This window comes from Microplitis mediator, chromosome 1 (assembly GCF_029852145.1).
Source record: "Microplitis mediator isolate UGA2020A chromosome 1, iyMicMedi2.1, whole genome shotgun sequence".
Classification (NCBI taxonomy): Eukaryota; Metazoa; Arthropoda; class Insecta; order Hymenoptera; family Braconidae; genus Microplitis; species Microplitis mediator.
This window is the reverse complement of record NC_079969.1, coordinates 6,275,043-6,291,949: the sequence shown is the minus strand read 5'-3', so window position 1 is coordinate 6,291,949 and position 16,907 is coordinate 6,275,043. Positions and strand designations below refer to the sequence as shown.

General features: G+C 27.2%; 1 protein-coding gene across 4 annotated transcripts; it reads right to left on the bottom strand.

Moving 5' to 3' along the window:
* Positions 1-1,253: 1,253 nt before the first annotated feature.
* On the bottom strand, positions 1,254-16,571 carry LOC130667092 (NADP-dependent malic enzyme). 4 transcript variants are annotated; one of them, XM_057468538.1, is made up of 12 exons: positions 16,268-16,571; positions 13,430-13,586; positions 11,681-11,839; positions 11,293-11,474; positions 8,556-8,865; positions 8,294-8,476; positions 7,947-8,172; positions 6,268-6,410; positions 5,894-6,188; positions 3,493-3,637; positions 3,086-3,156; positions 1,254-1,308 (listed from the first exon to the last, which is right to left on the bottom strand). In XM_057468538.1, exons 1-11 carry the CDS (start codon positions 16,291-16,293, stop codon positions 3,117-3,119), a joined length of 1,866 nt encoding a protein of 621 aa, XP_057324521.1. In that variant the 5' UTR covers positions 16,294-16,571; the 3' UTR covers positions 1,254-1,308; positions 3,086-3,116. The 4 variants fall into 4 exon arrangements, with proteins under 4 accessions (XP_057324521.1, XP_057324512.1, XP_057324530.1 ...); XM_057468529.1 differs by lacking the exon at positions 16,268-16,571 and adding an exon at positions 13,795-13,875; XM_057468547.1 differs by lacking the exons at positions 3,086-3,156; positions 16,268-16,571 and adding an exon at positions 13,795-13,875.
* Positions 16,572-16,907: the final 336 nt, after the last annotated feature.

Here is a 16,907-nt window from a genome sequence, read left to right as displayed (position 1 = left end):
CTTGCGTGTTTTTTTTTTTAAATTTTAAATATTTTTCTATCATATTCTGCCGCCATTTTATTTTAACGTACGAATTTTAATTTGTTTCCAATTTTGAATAATTTATTTTTCAAATATTTAAATTTACCGCGCAAATAATAAAAATAATTAATAAATTAATTACTTTGGGTGCATTCGGAATTGCTCAAGCTCTAGCTCTAGTCAAGTATTGCCATACAGCGAGAACTAGAGCTAGAGCTCCCTGAGCTCGAAAACAGCGGGAAGATTTAGGGTTGGCCCGCAGGGTCAGGCGGCTTTCAAATTTTTTTATAAATTACGCGTTAGAAAAAAACTTAACGCATTAAGTTTTAAATTTTGTGAAGCTGAAAATAATAATAAATTAATAAAATAAAATAACAAAAATACAAATTTGAAATTACATATTTATTATATAATTGTAAGAATCATTACATCAAATTGCTTGCAATTTAAACGTTATCGTAAAACATTTATACTTTCATTTATTAATTCACATATTTTTTTGTCTTTTGAAATTTGATTTTTATTAAATTAATAAATCGGTGTATCTCAAATATGGCAGTTTTATCAAAAAACATATTTTTTTAACACAGTTCGATGTACATAATAATTAATAATTTTTTTTAAACTATTTCATTAATATAAATACTATTTATTCTGTTCTATTGTTCATTAATTGAAATAAATATTAATACTGTTGATGTAATACAATAATAATTAACGTAAAAAAAAAAAAATAATTTTCCAATCTTATTTTCATTAGAAAAAAAATTACAGTGTATTAGATATATTTATTTAACTGTTTACAATTCACTGTATGTAGAAAAAATATTTATTCAAAAATTATATTTCATTATTTTATTGGAAGTTTTGCGATTCAATTGATTTTATATTTTTTTTTTTTTGTTATTAATTTGTTTTAAGTACAACATTATAAATACTTTAGATAACATCAATAATTATTATTTTAAACAATAAGTTAATATTATTTTCAAAACCACACAAAAGTCATTAATTTTAATTATTATTAAATATTCATAAATTTATATATATTCATATATAAATTTACTAAAAACATTTTTTCAAAATTTCAAACATTTTCACTATTATTCTGAACGACTGCTTATATTTTGTTCAATTCCGCGACAAAAATTTTTTATTTTTATTTATAAATAAATATTAAATTAATTTATTAAATAATTACTTGTAACTTGGAGACATTTTTTTTTTTAGTGTAATAAATTATTTTTTAATCTCATCAATGGCCTACTGTGTCATTACGATTATAATCTGTTAAAAAAAATATATATTATTAATTATTTTATAAAAATTTGATTGATTAATTTTTAAAATACAAAAATTAATTTTCACATTCACGTTGATATTTAAAAATTAGTATGATCACTGGGGTCGGCCAAAAAAAAGAACTAATTTTTTTTTTCTTTACTGTGAAAATATTGTTCAAGATGATGAAAAAAAAATTCTGATAAAGTTTGAGCCCTTAATATTAATATTAAGAGAGGCCGATTCGTGATTTTTGATTTCCCATTTAAATAACATGGAAAAAAAAAATTTAAGTTTGGAATTTTATACCTTGGCAGTGGTTCATTGTGCGGATAAGCTCAGGATATGTTTTCGTAGAAAATTAAACGCTCTATGAAAAAAGTCTCTTATCATTTTTTGATAAATCCTTTTGCTCAAAAGTTATTGGAGCTTGAAGTCAAATTGATAGTAAATTTCGAGATCTTTTTATTTTTCCAGCGAAATTATCAGACTTATCACAAAATGTCATAAGAACTTTTTTGTAGACAATTTTATTCCCTACAAATTATCTCTGATAAAGTTTTTTGAAATTCCGCACTGTTTTCTAGTTATTTCCATTTTAATGTAAAGTTCATGAAATCGATCAGAACAGTACTTTTTTTAAGAGCTTTACATTAAAATGGAAATAACTAGAAAACAGTGCGGAATTTCAAAAAACTTTATCAGAGATAATTTCTAGGGAATAAAATTGTCTAGAAAAAAGACCCGATGACATTTTTTGAAAAGTCTCACAGTTTCGCTGGAAAAATAAAAAGATCTCGAAATTAACTATCAATTTGACTTCAAGCTCCAATAACTTTTGAGCAGATGGATTTATCAAAAAATGATAAGAGACTTTTTTTATAGAACGTTTAATTTCCTACGAAAATTTATCCTGAGCTTATCTGTACAATGAACCACTGCCGAAGTATAAAATTGCAAACTAAAATTTTTTTTTCCATGTTATTTAAATGGGAAATCAAAAATCACGAATCGGCCTCTCTTAATATTAATATTAAGGGCTCAAACATTATCAGAATTTTTTTTTCATCATCTTGAACAATATTTTCACGGTAACTAAAGAAAAAAAAATTAGTTCTTTTTTTTGGCCCGCCCTAATGATCACATATTATTTGCTGAAGTTTAAAATATTGAAGTTTGAAATTTCTGCAGTAATTAAAAAATATTTTATTTCAAAATACGTAAATTGAGTACCTGATAAAAAATTTTAAGTAAACGATTTAATTATAATTTTATAAAAAATAAATATTTCAATTATTTGACAGCCAGTTGAGTTCAAACTTCAGTTAAATTAAATACTGAACATACATTCTATTAAAAACTAGAGCAGATAAAAAATTGCGTCGCAAAAATTAACAGCAGTAAGAGCTCAAAATATTTTTAATTAAAAATCCATTCAATTCAAATATCACATGCATGCAACGAAGTTTATAAAAGTTATCAACAGAAAATAAAGTTTTATAAAATTACACTTTGTATATTTTAATAAATATCTAAATTTAAAATTTTATAAGGCAGTATTTTGATATTTTATGTACTTGTCATTTGAATGTAAATATAAATTTCATTTTTTTTTTTTTTTTAATTAATATGAATTATATAATTAATAACAATAATTAACTATGCTATTAAAGTTTCTAAGAAATTCAACATTTTTTCATCTAAATAAAACTTTTTAGTCTTAAAATATTGAAACCAGCAGAAAAAAAACCAAAAAAAAAAAAAAACATAAATAATCATGTACTTATTTAATATTTTTTTTGTAGAAATTGGAGTTATAGATGTTTTAAATTATGACGTATTTCAAAAGTGTTTCTGTAAAAAGATGATAAAAAAAAAAAAAGAAAAAAAGTTTAGAAATGGAAAAGCAGCAGATAAGCAATGTTATACAATACATAAATAAATATATATATCTTATTAATAAAATAAAATTTAATAAGTAAATAATGAAAGATATATGGATGCAAATTTAATCTTTGAAATATGATATGGGGTTTATAGGAATTTATCGATGGGAATAATTTCTTTTGTCAATAACTCGGGATATAAATTTGTGGAAATTGATATGAGTTCTTATGAATTTGTATGAATTCCTATGGAAATTCAGGAAGCGCATGGGATTTTATGAGAATAATAAAAGTAAACACTTACTCCTCAGGTAATTGTCGCGGTTCAGCATAATGGCCCGGCCACTCATAAAGATTTGGCAATGGACTGTCATAATTAGCATTGTACATTTTACTCACAATAAATGCTCTTTTGTCTTTAGGTTCTGGATATTCACTAGCCAATCCACCTAAAGTAATTTATAAAATTTAATAAATTTCCCACACCTAGACCACGAAGCCAAAAGCTAGTGCGCAGTAAAAATTATTTGTCAAAGTGCAAAAAAATTCAAGTGATTATCTTGCTTGACTTGAAGTAACACTTTTTAAATGCTACTTTCAAATCAACACAACGTATTGCACGCCTCATAACGCGAAGCGTTTGAGGTAGGGTAGCAGGCGTTTTGATCCCCGACAAAATATCTCCGGCCAAAATATCTCGATGACAAAATATCACCAAGACAAAGTAAACTTTTGATAAAATATCCTCGTGATTATTAATTAATTTTTTACGCTGCTAGAATATACTTTTCACACGTTTTTTGTATGGGTGCATTTTTGTAATCGTACACATACAAAAACGCTGCCAGAATATATAAACAGTGATATAACAAAGTATAAATGTTGACGACAATAATGATAAAAAAATATTTTTATAATGTTGAACTTACATAATATAATAAAAATATTATGATATTAAATACTTGTAATAAGTTGTTGATTCGATTTTCATTATGTAAACTACATGAGAATATTTAAGTATTTAATATTTTATTATCAGAATATGAATTGAAAAAATATTGATTATTGCATGGTGATATTTTGACATCGAGATATTTTATCCGGAGATATTTTGTCCGGAGATATTTTGTCCGGGGATCAAAACGCATGGAACCTTGAGGTAGTGCATTACTCTTAACATGTCAAAGTCAAGCGATTTTGCAGACTTCAATTATCTCTGTTGCATTTATTTTGTATTTGTAAGGCAATACCTGTACACTATTATCAACAAAAATGCTCTTATTATCAAATTCGATGTGTTTAAAATACATGTATTTTGTTTAATATTAAAAACAATCTGATTTTAAAAAATTTTTCGTGGACGTCCGGATGTCTGTACGTGTGGATGTGCCACGACGATGCCCGAAAAACTTAACGTATCGGGATCATTCCTTTTTTATTACCTTCAGAATTACACTGGATTATTTGCTATTTGAAATGACGGTTTAATTCGGTGTCGTTTAATTTTAATTAATGAAAAATATTGAAAAATACTGGTCAGTATAGGTATTGTTTAGGGTGGCCCAAAAAAACCGACTATTTTTTTTTTTCGAGTCTCTAATAAAAATTTGTTGGTTTAAGATGTTTTAAGAAGCCTCTCCAAAAATCAGCTCGATAAAAAATTTTCAAGAGGTCGCTCACGAATTTTGAAAATATAAAAAATGATTGGAATTCGGATTTTTTGTTTCTGAATTTTTTCTTCCTCGTGGCAGCAATATTTTATATCTGTAAAATTATGACTATGCTGAAAATTTCAGCCCAATATTTAAATATTTAAACGGCGCTCAAGAATTTTGAATATTAACTGATAATATGTAACTAATACTTTGAATTAGTTTTTGTATTTTTTTATAACTCAATTACTGTCACTTCACTTAAATATAACTTTTGCGAAACCGAAAATATACAGGACAGTCTTAAACAATAAAATTTGGTAAGTTTTGAATAAGCAAAAAAACCTAAAAATTGAATTAAAAAATAAAAAAGTATGTAAATAATTTATTATTTCTATTCCTCGGGTTGTATTTTTATTCATTATGATACAAATTGATGGTGAAAAAATTAAGAAGGTTTATTATTAATATTCAAGGGTCGCTCGAAAACGTCCAAGAGACAGTACTCGGAAACATTCAAAATTCTTGAGCGACGTTTAAATATTTTAATTTTGAGCTGAAATTTTCAGGGTAGTCATGATTTCATAAATATAAACTATAGTTGCCATGAGAAAGAAGAAATTTAGAACGAAAAAATCCTAATTTCGATCATTTTTGATATTTTCAAAATTCGTGAGCGACCTCTTGAAAATATTTTATCGAGCTGATGTTTGGAGAGGCGTCTTAAAACATCTTAAACCAACAAATTTTTATTAGAGACTCGAAAAAAAAAAATAGTCGGTTTTTTTGGGCCACCCTAGTATTGTTATTATTATTATTTTAGTTAATTCTAATTCCTTCGCTAGGATACTCAAATAATAAATTAATTTGTATTTTTGAATAAGCGTTATGAGACGTGCACTTTTGGATTTTCCAAACTTTTTTAAAAATACTCTCGACTATCACCAAAAAATTCTTAAAAATTTTTACTTTTAACATAAAGTGAGTGCATAACTTTTTCTACACTCACGACTTTTTTACTGTGTTCTATTTTTTTATATAAATTATACATACATTGACCATAAGCGTATTCGGCAATTCGTACGGCGATATCAATAGAACACTCTTTAATTGAACCAAGAGGTGGATAAACACTTCCACGGGCAAGATCTTCGTCCGAAACATGATCAGCGACAGTTTGTGCTGATATCAAAAACAGTTCTTCAGTAATATGATGCACTCCAGTGCCAATTACACCCAATGCAATACCAGGAAATATGTAGGCATTGTTTCCTTGACCAGGTTTATAAATGTTGCCGTTGTAATTCACTTCACCGAAGGGCGAACCGGATGAAAACACACAGCGGCCCTTAAAAATTTTAATAGATTTTTTGATGGATTAGTATGCAGTAGAATTATTTAAAATGTTAAATAAAAATAGTTATTACCTCTGTGTAATCGTAAGCTTGCTGGGCAGTACACTCAGCTTTGCTAGTTGGGTTACTCAGAGCAAAGATTAACGGGCGCTCATTATTTTTAGCCATTTCTTTTAAGACTTCGGGTGTGAAGGCTCCAGCAGCCGCTGATGCGCCTGTTAAATAAAATAATTTATTTTCTCATAACTTTTAATTTTCAAATGATAAATGTCTGAAAAATTAAGTCAATTAATTTTAAAGTCAGTGTAACGTTCATGTCAGATTTCCGCGAATGCTGTCGTGGCCCGTAGTCTAAACTCATGACGAGGTATGAGACCTGGGTCTCGAGGACGTTCACTAGGGTAACCTGAGGTGTGACGGACGATTTATAATTTTATAATTTTTTTTACTGGATCTGCGGATGCAGAACAGTCAGTCAGCCGACAAATTTAAAACCTTTCAAATAAAATTTTAAAATTTACGAGTCGAACTGCTGACGCACCTGGAATCTATCGATACCCTAACGACGTCAACCTGGTCAATTAAAACGAACAACCTGCAGTCACTACGTGACTGTCCAAATATCACTACTAAATTTATTAAATACTCAGAAAAAAAGAATTTCTTGCCGCAAAAAATTTTAATTTGCACCAAGAAATTTTATGCATTATCAATTAAATACAAAAATTATCTTAGGGCGAGAAAAGATTTTTTTGGTCAAGAAATAATTCCTTGCACCGAGTAATTTTTTCTAGTTCTAAATAAATTTTTGTTTTCAATTCACAATGCAAAAAATTTATTGGGGTAAGTAAAAATTTTCTTTAGGCGAGTAAAGATTTTTGTGTCAATGAATCCTTTTTTTTTCTATGCACACTTTTTTGGCTTTGAGAAGCTTCCTAAAACCAAAAGGGAGTAGAAAAATCTGTCATTTTGGAATAAGTAACGCGATATAAATAATATAGCTATATATTCAGTGACATTCAGTCATATTTAGTGACAGAATAATTAAAGTATTAATTTATTTAAAGAAAATAAATACGATCGTCTTTTTTCTCGCGTAATTTAAATGTAATTCGAATGATATAGATAAATCTATTTATCTCAATACTCCCTGATTAAAACAATCGATTTAAAGGAATTTGCAATGTTAAATGCCCATAAGAAGAGAGATTCAAAAATATTCAAGGTATTCAACAGTATTAAAAACATTTTTTTTGAATCCCTTTAAATCGATTTTTTTAATCAGGGCTGTGCAATTAAAAAGAGTTTAATCTATGAAGAGGCACAAATTGAAGTCAAGACCTATCTAATGATGTCAATTTCAATAACATTAACTAATTCTATCATATAGATATGGCGGGAATAAAATTTTCCTTATTCTCTTAATAATATAGATTATCTTTTCCTATAAATTAGAAAAATCAAAATATAACAATTATATTTTTTAAATTATCTGAATCAAAATCCAACTCAAAATCTTAATTAGTCACATAGATCATACATTGCACACCTCGAACGCGAAGCGCAGAGGTAGTGCTCTACTGTCAACAAATTTTTTTAAATAGTCGACTTATATTTTCATTAAAGATTGTGTTTGAATTTTCAAATTACCAACGAATTGATAAATTTTATTAAATTTCCCTGACTATTTTCTTTGAAAATCGATAAAATTTTAATCAGTATCTTTAGAATTGATGTAGTATAAAAGTTACCTATTAATACAGTAGGTTTTATTTCCTTGACAACATCGATGAGGGACTTAACGTCGCTATGTACTTTGGCGTACCATTTTTTATGGCCATCCAAGTTACCAACTTTACGTCCTTCCGTTAATAAACCATCAATGTCCATCATCCAAACTTTGTCTCTCGCTTCTTGTTCTGTACAACCGTCAGCTTCCATTGCTTTTACACACAAATCAGCTATTCCAATAGCCGCCTATAAATTTATATACTTATTTATTTTATCCATCAAATACATACATTAATTAATTAATCCAGTGATTAAAAATCAATTAAAAAAAACATAAGAAGTTTGAATAATAAAATTTTTTCTTTACCTCACCAGCGCCCAAAAATACAAATTTATTATCAGACATTTTACGTTTCGTGATACGTTTAGATGCTAAAATTCCGGCAACAGCAACTGCAGCAGTACCTTGAATATCATCATTAAATGTACAGTATTTATCTCTGTATTTATCTAGAAATCTGAAGGCATTGTGATTCCCAAAATCTTCAAACTAAAAATAAAACAAATAAAAAATTTATTAACCATATCATTAATTATTAAAAAAAATAATAATTAAGTAATTAGTTTACTTGAATTAAAACATTCTGTCCGTATTTCTTGACACAAGCGGCCATAAATTCATCAATAAGTTCATCGTACTCTGCACCCTGACTTCTGGGTTTATTCAAACCGATGTAATGAGGGTCATCACGCAATTGTTCATTATTAGTACCAACGTCGATGGTAATTGGTAGACATTGGTGTGGTTTTATACCAGCCAAAGCAGTATACAGGGCTAGTTTACCAACAGGAATTCCCATTCCACAAGCACCAAGATCACCGAGACCCAATATACGCTCGCCGTCAGTAACACATATCGCACGGACGGATTGTTCAGGCCTATCAATAATTATATTTTTAAAATGATAGTTACATATCAATCATTAATGCTTGTTATAGTATCTATAATATAGATTGATATTATGTATATCGCGTGCCAAATGCCAAAAGGGCGTATTACAGCAGTTAGATAGGGTTCCATGCCAAAAGGGCGTATAAAAAATTTTTTTTTGTCATTCTTTTTAGAATCGCTCGAAACGTAAAGATCTACAGAAAAAAAATTTTTGACGTACTATCGCCAAAAGGGCGTATATCTTTAGATCTTTGTATCTAACGATATACGCCCTTTTGGCTTTGGAAATTTTTTTTTTATTTTTAGGCTTAGAACATGTTTACAAAACGATTGGCACCAAAAACAAAAAAATTATACGCCCTTTTGGTTCTTCAAAGCCAAAAGGGCGTATAACTTTTATACGCCCTTTTGGCATTTGGCACGCGATATGATAATAGGTTGAAGTTATGTAAAACGACTTCAATAATCTTGAATAACTTTTGAAGGAGTGAATTTAGCGAAAATTGTTAAGAGACTTTTTTTGTAGAGCATTCAATTTCCTTCAAGAATATTCATTGTCTTTTTCCGGAAACTTATTTTTACATGAATTACAAAATTCCAAAGTTAAACAATCAAATTTTAAAATCATACCAATGTTTAAAGCATGATTATAAGGAAACGGTTCATCTGACGAAAAATTTTAACCAGATCTTTTTTGTAGAGCATCAAATTTCCTTCAAAAAATGTATCTGAGTCGATTTCGTTTATCTCGATGGATTGAGAGTTATGAGACAAAAACCCGCTCATTTAAAAAAAATCGAAAATTGCGATGATACACCTCTTAATATCGAAATTAAGCGCTCAAATTTTCACAATAATTTTTTATTTTGTCATCCCAAATAATATTTACACAGTATCATTAAAAAAAAAAATAGTCGATTTTTTTGGCCTAGTCTAATCTATATACTTAGAAAAATGTCATTTTCAAAATTTGTAATCCTTAAAACGTTCAATTGATAAGATCTAAAAAAGTTTTTTCAAAATATCTTCATAAATACACATTTTATAAAAAAAATGAACATGACTTTTTTTGTCAAGTATTTAATTTCCTACAAAATTGTACCTATGATTTTTTTCTTTAATCTGCATATTTCATGAGATATTTAAAAAACACCGCGATTATATCGAAAAATGAACTTTGATCGTCCTGCGACACGTGTTCTTTTTACTTGAAAAGAAAAAATCAAATTCCCCACATATTTTTCCACTAAAAAGAAGCTTTTCATGGGACTTCTGAGAAAATTTAATTGTTAACGACTACCCTACTCAATATTCATAATTAATCATATAGTTGCTTTTGGATGTAAATTTTTTCAAAAATGTTAAGCCATTACCCGAGTCAAAAAACAAATTCTAGTTTAGTCCTCAAAAGCCTAAACTCCTTTAATGTTTTATTTACCGCCCAGAAAGTAACTTTACTTTAGTACTCAAAATCCTCAATGAGAACTATGGGGTCTAAATGCAAATAATTTATCGATTTTAAATTATAACTGAGACCTCAAAATCCTCAACGAATGAAAAGTTATATTTCGGACTTCAAAAAATTTTAGATAGAAAAAGAAGGGGAGAGAATACGTTGAATGAGGCTTTTGAGGTTCAAATGTGGATCAAATAATTCCTGTATGTTTTGAGTATTTCGAGGCTCTAATCCAGATTATGTTATTCCAGTTTAGTCTTCAAAGTGGTAAAATTGGTCGTAACTGCTACTTTGAGGACTAGACTAGGACAACTTTCTATGCTGTTCTCAATCTTAAAATTCTAAATTGATCCTCAAAGACCTCATTGAAAACTTTGAGACTTAAATCCGAATTTGTTTTTTGACTCGGGTAATCTATTTGAAAAATTTGTCAAAACGGTAAATTAAATAACGAAAATAAAAGTTAATCTATTTTAATTTTTTTAAACGATTTTTTTTTATTAATTTGAAAAAATTTAAACACAAACTTGTGAACCAGCCGACCGATTCGGCTCATCTTTGAAGTTTAGAATTTTAGACACTATCGAGTCCACAAGCCGCGTTCTATCCCATATAAATATATATCAAATTTTTAAACCCAGTTTTTTTAAACTGTCTTCTTTGTCAGTTGACTCACGCTTATCGAAGTCAATTTTAAATCCCTCGAACCCCCGTCATATTTTGTTACAAATCTGACATGACTCTACCCCATGACATGTGACGTCATACTTAATAGGTGACTCCTTAATAAAATTAATATTTTTTTATCGTTTGAGTATGAGCTTGTGGGTACTCTTTTGAAAGTAAATTTACTAAACTTTACCATAAAATTAAAAAAATATCATCAAAAAAATATTATGGGGGAATCCCTTTCTCCCCAAAATAAACGTTAGGGAAAAAAATAAATAAATAATCATACCAATTATTTAATATTTCATAAATATGTCCTTTGTCATAGCAAGTGATGAACAATCCCCTAGGTCTTCGATAAATAACTCCGAATTTCTGGCAAGCAAGTCCGACAGTTGGTGTGTAGATAATAGGCATCATCTGCTCGATGTTCTCACTCAGGAGCCGGAAGAACAAACGTTCGTTCCTCTCCTATTCGTTGGAACGATTTTTTAGTTAATAATTTATACGATTTTTTCAATACTTGCCCATTAATATTATTATTTTATAAGTAATTTATTATATTTATATATAATGATATTTATTTATTTATATATAAATATAAATATATATTGCTTTATTGCCATTGATATTTATAAAGCGTAATTACTGGCGTTTTAACAGACGCTCAGTTTCACCTGCAGCTCCACTAGATAGAGATAACGATTAAGATCCTCCGTGTACTTCATCACTGAAGCTTTGCACAACGCCAATTGCTCTTCCTGGGTTTTAAATCGCGGTGGTTGTAGTCCGTGGATTCCTAGAGATATTCTTTCCTTCAGAGTAAACGCCAGCCCCTAGAAAAAAAAAAGAAAAAAAAATGATCGTAATATTAATTATTAAAAATAACGATCAATAAATATAATTATCTTTGTCACTGTCATATTTATTTATTTATATATCCATTTTTTGGTATCATGTCAAGTATATTTACTCAAGGTCTAGTTTATTATTAATATTAATTGCGTTTTATTGTTATTTTATTTATTTTTTATTGGTCATTGTCCTTGTAATATTTTTATATAAATTGATTTTTATCACTGAGGGGAACTAATCATTTTTAGTTTCTAAACCAAACATCAAAAATTTTTTTTTTCGATTTGTTGAGATGATAAAATGAGTTGAGGGACATTGTGAAGTTTTAAACTTCAAATATCTCGATAGATATTGAGTTTTTGAAAAAAGTATAAGAGACCTTTTTTGTAGAGAATTTAAAGCGCTACAAAAATGGTCAAGTGCAATTTTTCAAAAAACTGAATATTAACAGAGATATTTGCAAAAAAGTAATTGCACCCAGAAAATTTTAAACTCAAAATTATTTAAAGTGGTCATCAGAATTTCAAACTTGAAATATCTCGATGGATATTAAATTTTTGAAAAAAGTATTAGAGACCTTTTTTTATAGAGAATTGAAAGCACTACAAAAAAGGTCAAGTGCAATTTTTGGAAAAACTGAATATTTACAGAGATATTTGCAAAAAAGTAATTGCACCCTGAAAATTTTAAACTCAAAATTATTTAAAGTGGTCATTAGAATTTCAAACTTGAAATATCTCGATGGATATTAAATTTTTGAAAAAAGTATAAGGACCTTTTTTATAGAGAATTTAAAGGGCTACAAAAAAGGTCTTTTGCAATTTTCTGAAATCTCAATATTTAGAGAGATATTTTCAAAAAATTAAATGAACCCAGAAAATTTCAAACGCAAAATTTTAATTCCACTTTTAAAATTTTAAACTTCCAATATCTCAATAGCTATTGAGTTTTTAAAAAAAGTATAAGATACCTTTTTTTTGTAGGAAATCCAAAGCGCTACAAAAAAGGATCCTTGTAATTTTTTGAAAAATTGAATATTCACAAAGATATTTGACAAAAACCAACTACACTTTTTTTTTTTTGGTAATTTGAAATATCCTACGGAATATTTTGAACTTTATTTCAAAAAATAATAAAACTTTTTCAAAAATTCAAATTTTTCATCAACACTTTTCTAAAAATTTAGTTTAAAATTATCAAAATCTGCCAGTTATATCTTTTACCTCAAAAATAATTTTTCGTTTTTTTATCAGAAAAATTCTCTACAATTAAAATTCAAAAATAATTAAAAAATTAAACCCGCCTTTTATAAAAATTTAAAAAACAATATTTCCATTACTGAATACAGTTTCAATAATATTTTTATCATTTAATTTCTAAACCATCAAAGCTCGTAGTACTTCTGTAATATTTACTTGATTCAAAAATTTCGGGCAAGTAAACAAATTTATCTCAAAAAAAAGAACTTTTTTATCCTAATTATAGAATAAAAATTATGTAAATTAGATAACAATTTCATATATTTTTTTTAAATCTTATGATAATTTACTTGACAAAAAATAAATAATAACTTTATTCAGACGTGGATCCCGTAGATGGCCAATACCCTTGACCATATTAATGGGCACGACATCTCCTGATATTTCATAAATTTCTCTGTACTGCACATCCTTAATTGCTGGGTGTGATGCTGGTAGAACTCGTGTCCACGCTCCATTTCTCGTTGAGCTGTAATTTAATTTAATTATTAAGTAACATTATATTTAATTTTTTTAAACGTCTACTTGACGCCTTATTCTGTAAATTTAATTTCAAGGTTCAATTTAAAAAAAAAAAATTTCTGGGGACTTTTTCTAATAAAATAAACAAATAAATAAATGATGGAAAGGAAAAAAAATTAGATTAGAAAAATAAATTTTTCCTGTTGGTTACGAACAACTTCCGCAATTGACTCAACAAAATCCGGAAATAATTCATCTGTAGGCAACTGACTCAAATCAATTGAGCGTCAACAATAAATTTAATGTTCTATTAACTTACGTTTTATTTAATTGTTTTTATTGATAAATATAATTTTTCCTTAGAGGTAATTGCGATTGATAAGATTATAGTTTATTATATAATACTTCATACTTAATACCTATAAGTTGGATATACATGAGGTTTTATTTAAATTAATCAACGCAATTACAAAAAAGAATGTTACATTAATGTTAACATTTAATATTGGGTGGATTTTTATAGAGAAATATTTTGAAATTTTGTGGAGAATTTTGGACGGAGTTTTGTGATAAAAAACTTCACTGTTTAAGGCGTTTTTTTATAATTTTTATAAAAAAATATTACAACTAAAAATATTATTATTGATAAATAACTATTTGTAAATCTAAATATATTAAAATATGATGTATCAAATTATTTTATAATAGATTATAAATTTAAATTAAATGACTGTTTTCAAAATCGCGCTCAGCCGGGCATTTTTTACTTTAACGTTCATTCGTTAGATTAAATTTAGGGTACGTCAAATTTTTTAAGAATTGTTATAACTATATCTTATTAAATACATTTTTAAAATTCATGAAATTTTATATTATGAAAGAATAAAGTAGTATAATTTATAAATTATTTGTCCAAATCAATAAACTTATCATAGTTTAATTGATATTGTCTTTGAGCGACTATAGGGCCATGTGTTGGTCGAGTAATGGTACATCACAACTTTTAGCGAGCGACTATGGGTACACTCAAGGACTTTATTTAAAAAATTAATAATAATTAATTATCAAGATTATTCTTCAAACTTAAATTTTATTCTAATACTCGAAACTTCAAAAAATAACTATAAAAAAAAAATATGGTTTTCATTTTATTTATTAATTTATATTGAGTGATTTAATCTCACTCCAATGAAAAGTGAGCGGGTATAGGGGCTTTTACTTTAGTAGATTTTTTAGCGCTGAGATAAACGAACTCACAAAATCATTCTGTGGAAATTTCTGAAAATTTTTACATTAGAAAATTTTAATTTTTTTTGTTTTTTCAGTACACGCATGTGGGTACTCTTTTGAAAAGAAATTTTATAAGAGATTAATTGCAAAACAGAAATCAAAATTTTTTCAAAATTCGGAGAGTAAAAATTTTGAGTTTCGAGGTTTTTCAAACATGGGCATGTGGGTACTCTTTCGAAAAGAAATTTCACAAGAGATAAATTGCAAATAGTAAAAATGAAAATTTTTTTCAATATTTCGAACATGAGCAAGTGGATACTCTTTTAAAAGAAAATTTTTCAAGAGATAAATTACGAAACATAGAAATCAAATTTTTTTTAAAATTAGAAAAAAAAATTTTAATTTTTTAGGTTTTTCAAACATGGGCATGTGGGTGCTCTTTTGAAAGGAAATTTTACCAGAAATAAATTAAGAAAATTAAAAATTAAAAATTTTTTATTTTTAATTCAGATAAATAATTATATGGAAATTTTTCAGATAATAAATTACAAAGTACTGAGATTAAAAATTAAAAATTCGAAATTTAGACATAAAAATTTTTAATTCAAATTTTTTTATTACTGACTCAAATCAGTGCGACTAATCAATTTTTTTTTCAAATTTTCAAATTTTTTTCTTTTATCAAACCACAGGCATGTGGGTACTCGTTCGAAACTAAAATTTGACGAGCGATAAACTGTATAAATAAAATATCTACAATTCAAAAAAATAATTATCAATAATCTCAATCTATATATTTTATAATTTCACTTTATGACTGCAATAAATATTAAAATTCTCATTTTCCACCTCTACTTAATACCGATTTTTAAATAACAATGAAAAAATTTCCTGCAACAAAAAAAGAATATAAACAATAAATTTCTAGCGAAGGACTATGAAAATAAATGTCCTTGGCCTTCATAATGATTCATGTTCATGTTCATGATCAATTACACACCACGCGTATAAAATAAAATATTAATATATTAAATTATTTATTTAAAATAATATATTTTTTATCTCTCATATTATTTACAACATTAAATTATCAGTTTATTAAATTACAAATAATTGTTCTATAGTTTATCGATCGCAAGTCATAACTTTTATTATTCAAAATCTATTTTAAGCTCTGCGCTGCCACACAATAGTATAAGCTTACAATAATAAAATATAATACCATTTATTTATTCATATATATACTAAACAAATTCGTGAGCCAAAACCACAAATAACTCAAGGGAATAAAAAAAAAAAGAAAAAAAAAAACAATTAACCCTAAGAAAAAAAATATTTACTTTTATTTAGATTTTTATTGAACTAGAAAATTTTTATATCTTATCGTCTTTGATAAGAATCAGTGATAAATAAATTTTTTAATAGATAAATATATATAGATATATAACAAGAACTCACAGAATAGATCTCTGAAGGATGAACATTTTGTCTTGTCTCAGTCTCAGCTGATTGCTGCTTTCTCTTCTCTCACTTTTACCTTTACCTTAACACGCAAACCCGCTTGTTAAGAGACCACGCGTGCGACTGCGCTCGAAAACGTGGTAAAAGTTACTTAATGTGTGAGTATATTAAGTAATATTAAGTTGGTATTGGTGTGTAATAAATAGACATTGATGTATTTATTTAGAAATTTTTTGGTATAAGAAATAGGAATTAGTGTAAAGTATATGCACGCATCGTTTGTTGCACGAGTTTAATGCTTTGCATAATAAGATTGTTTTGTTTTTGATGCTAATCATTTTATTTAAATTATTATCCCCACTGCTTTTGTTGCCAGTGATGAGGTAGAAGGGAAAATGAGGATAAGAAAGGAATTTATTTAAAAAGATGTTGATGCGTTTTCTGTGGAGAGTAGAGAAGATTTTGTTATTTTTTAGGTTATCTTTAGATGGTAAAATGAATTTTAATTATACCTTTGATAGCCACCTAGCTTATCCATAAGTTTAAGTGCGCATAAGACAGAGACCTATTGATGAAAACCTGGTGAGTTGTACAGGAATGTGACGATAGATGGAGTATATAATTTTATTTAGTTCCG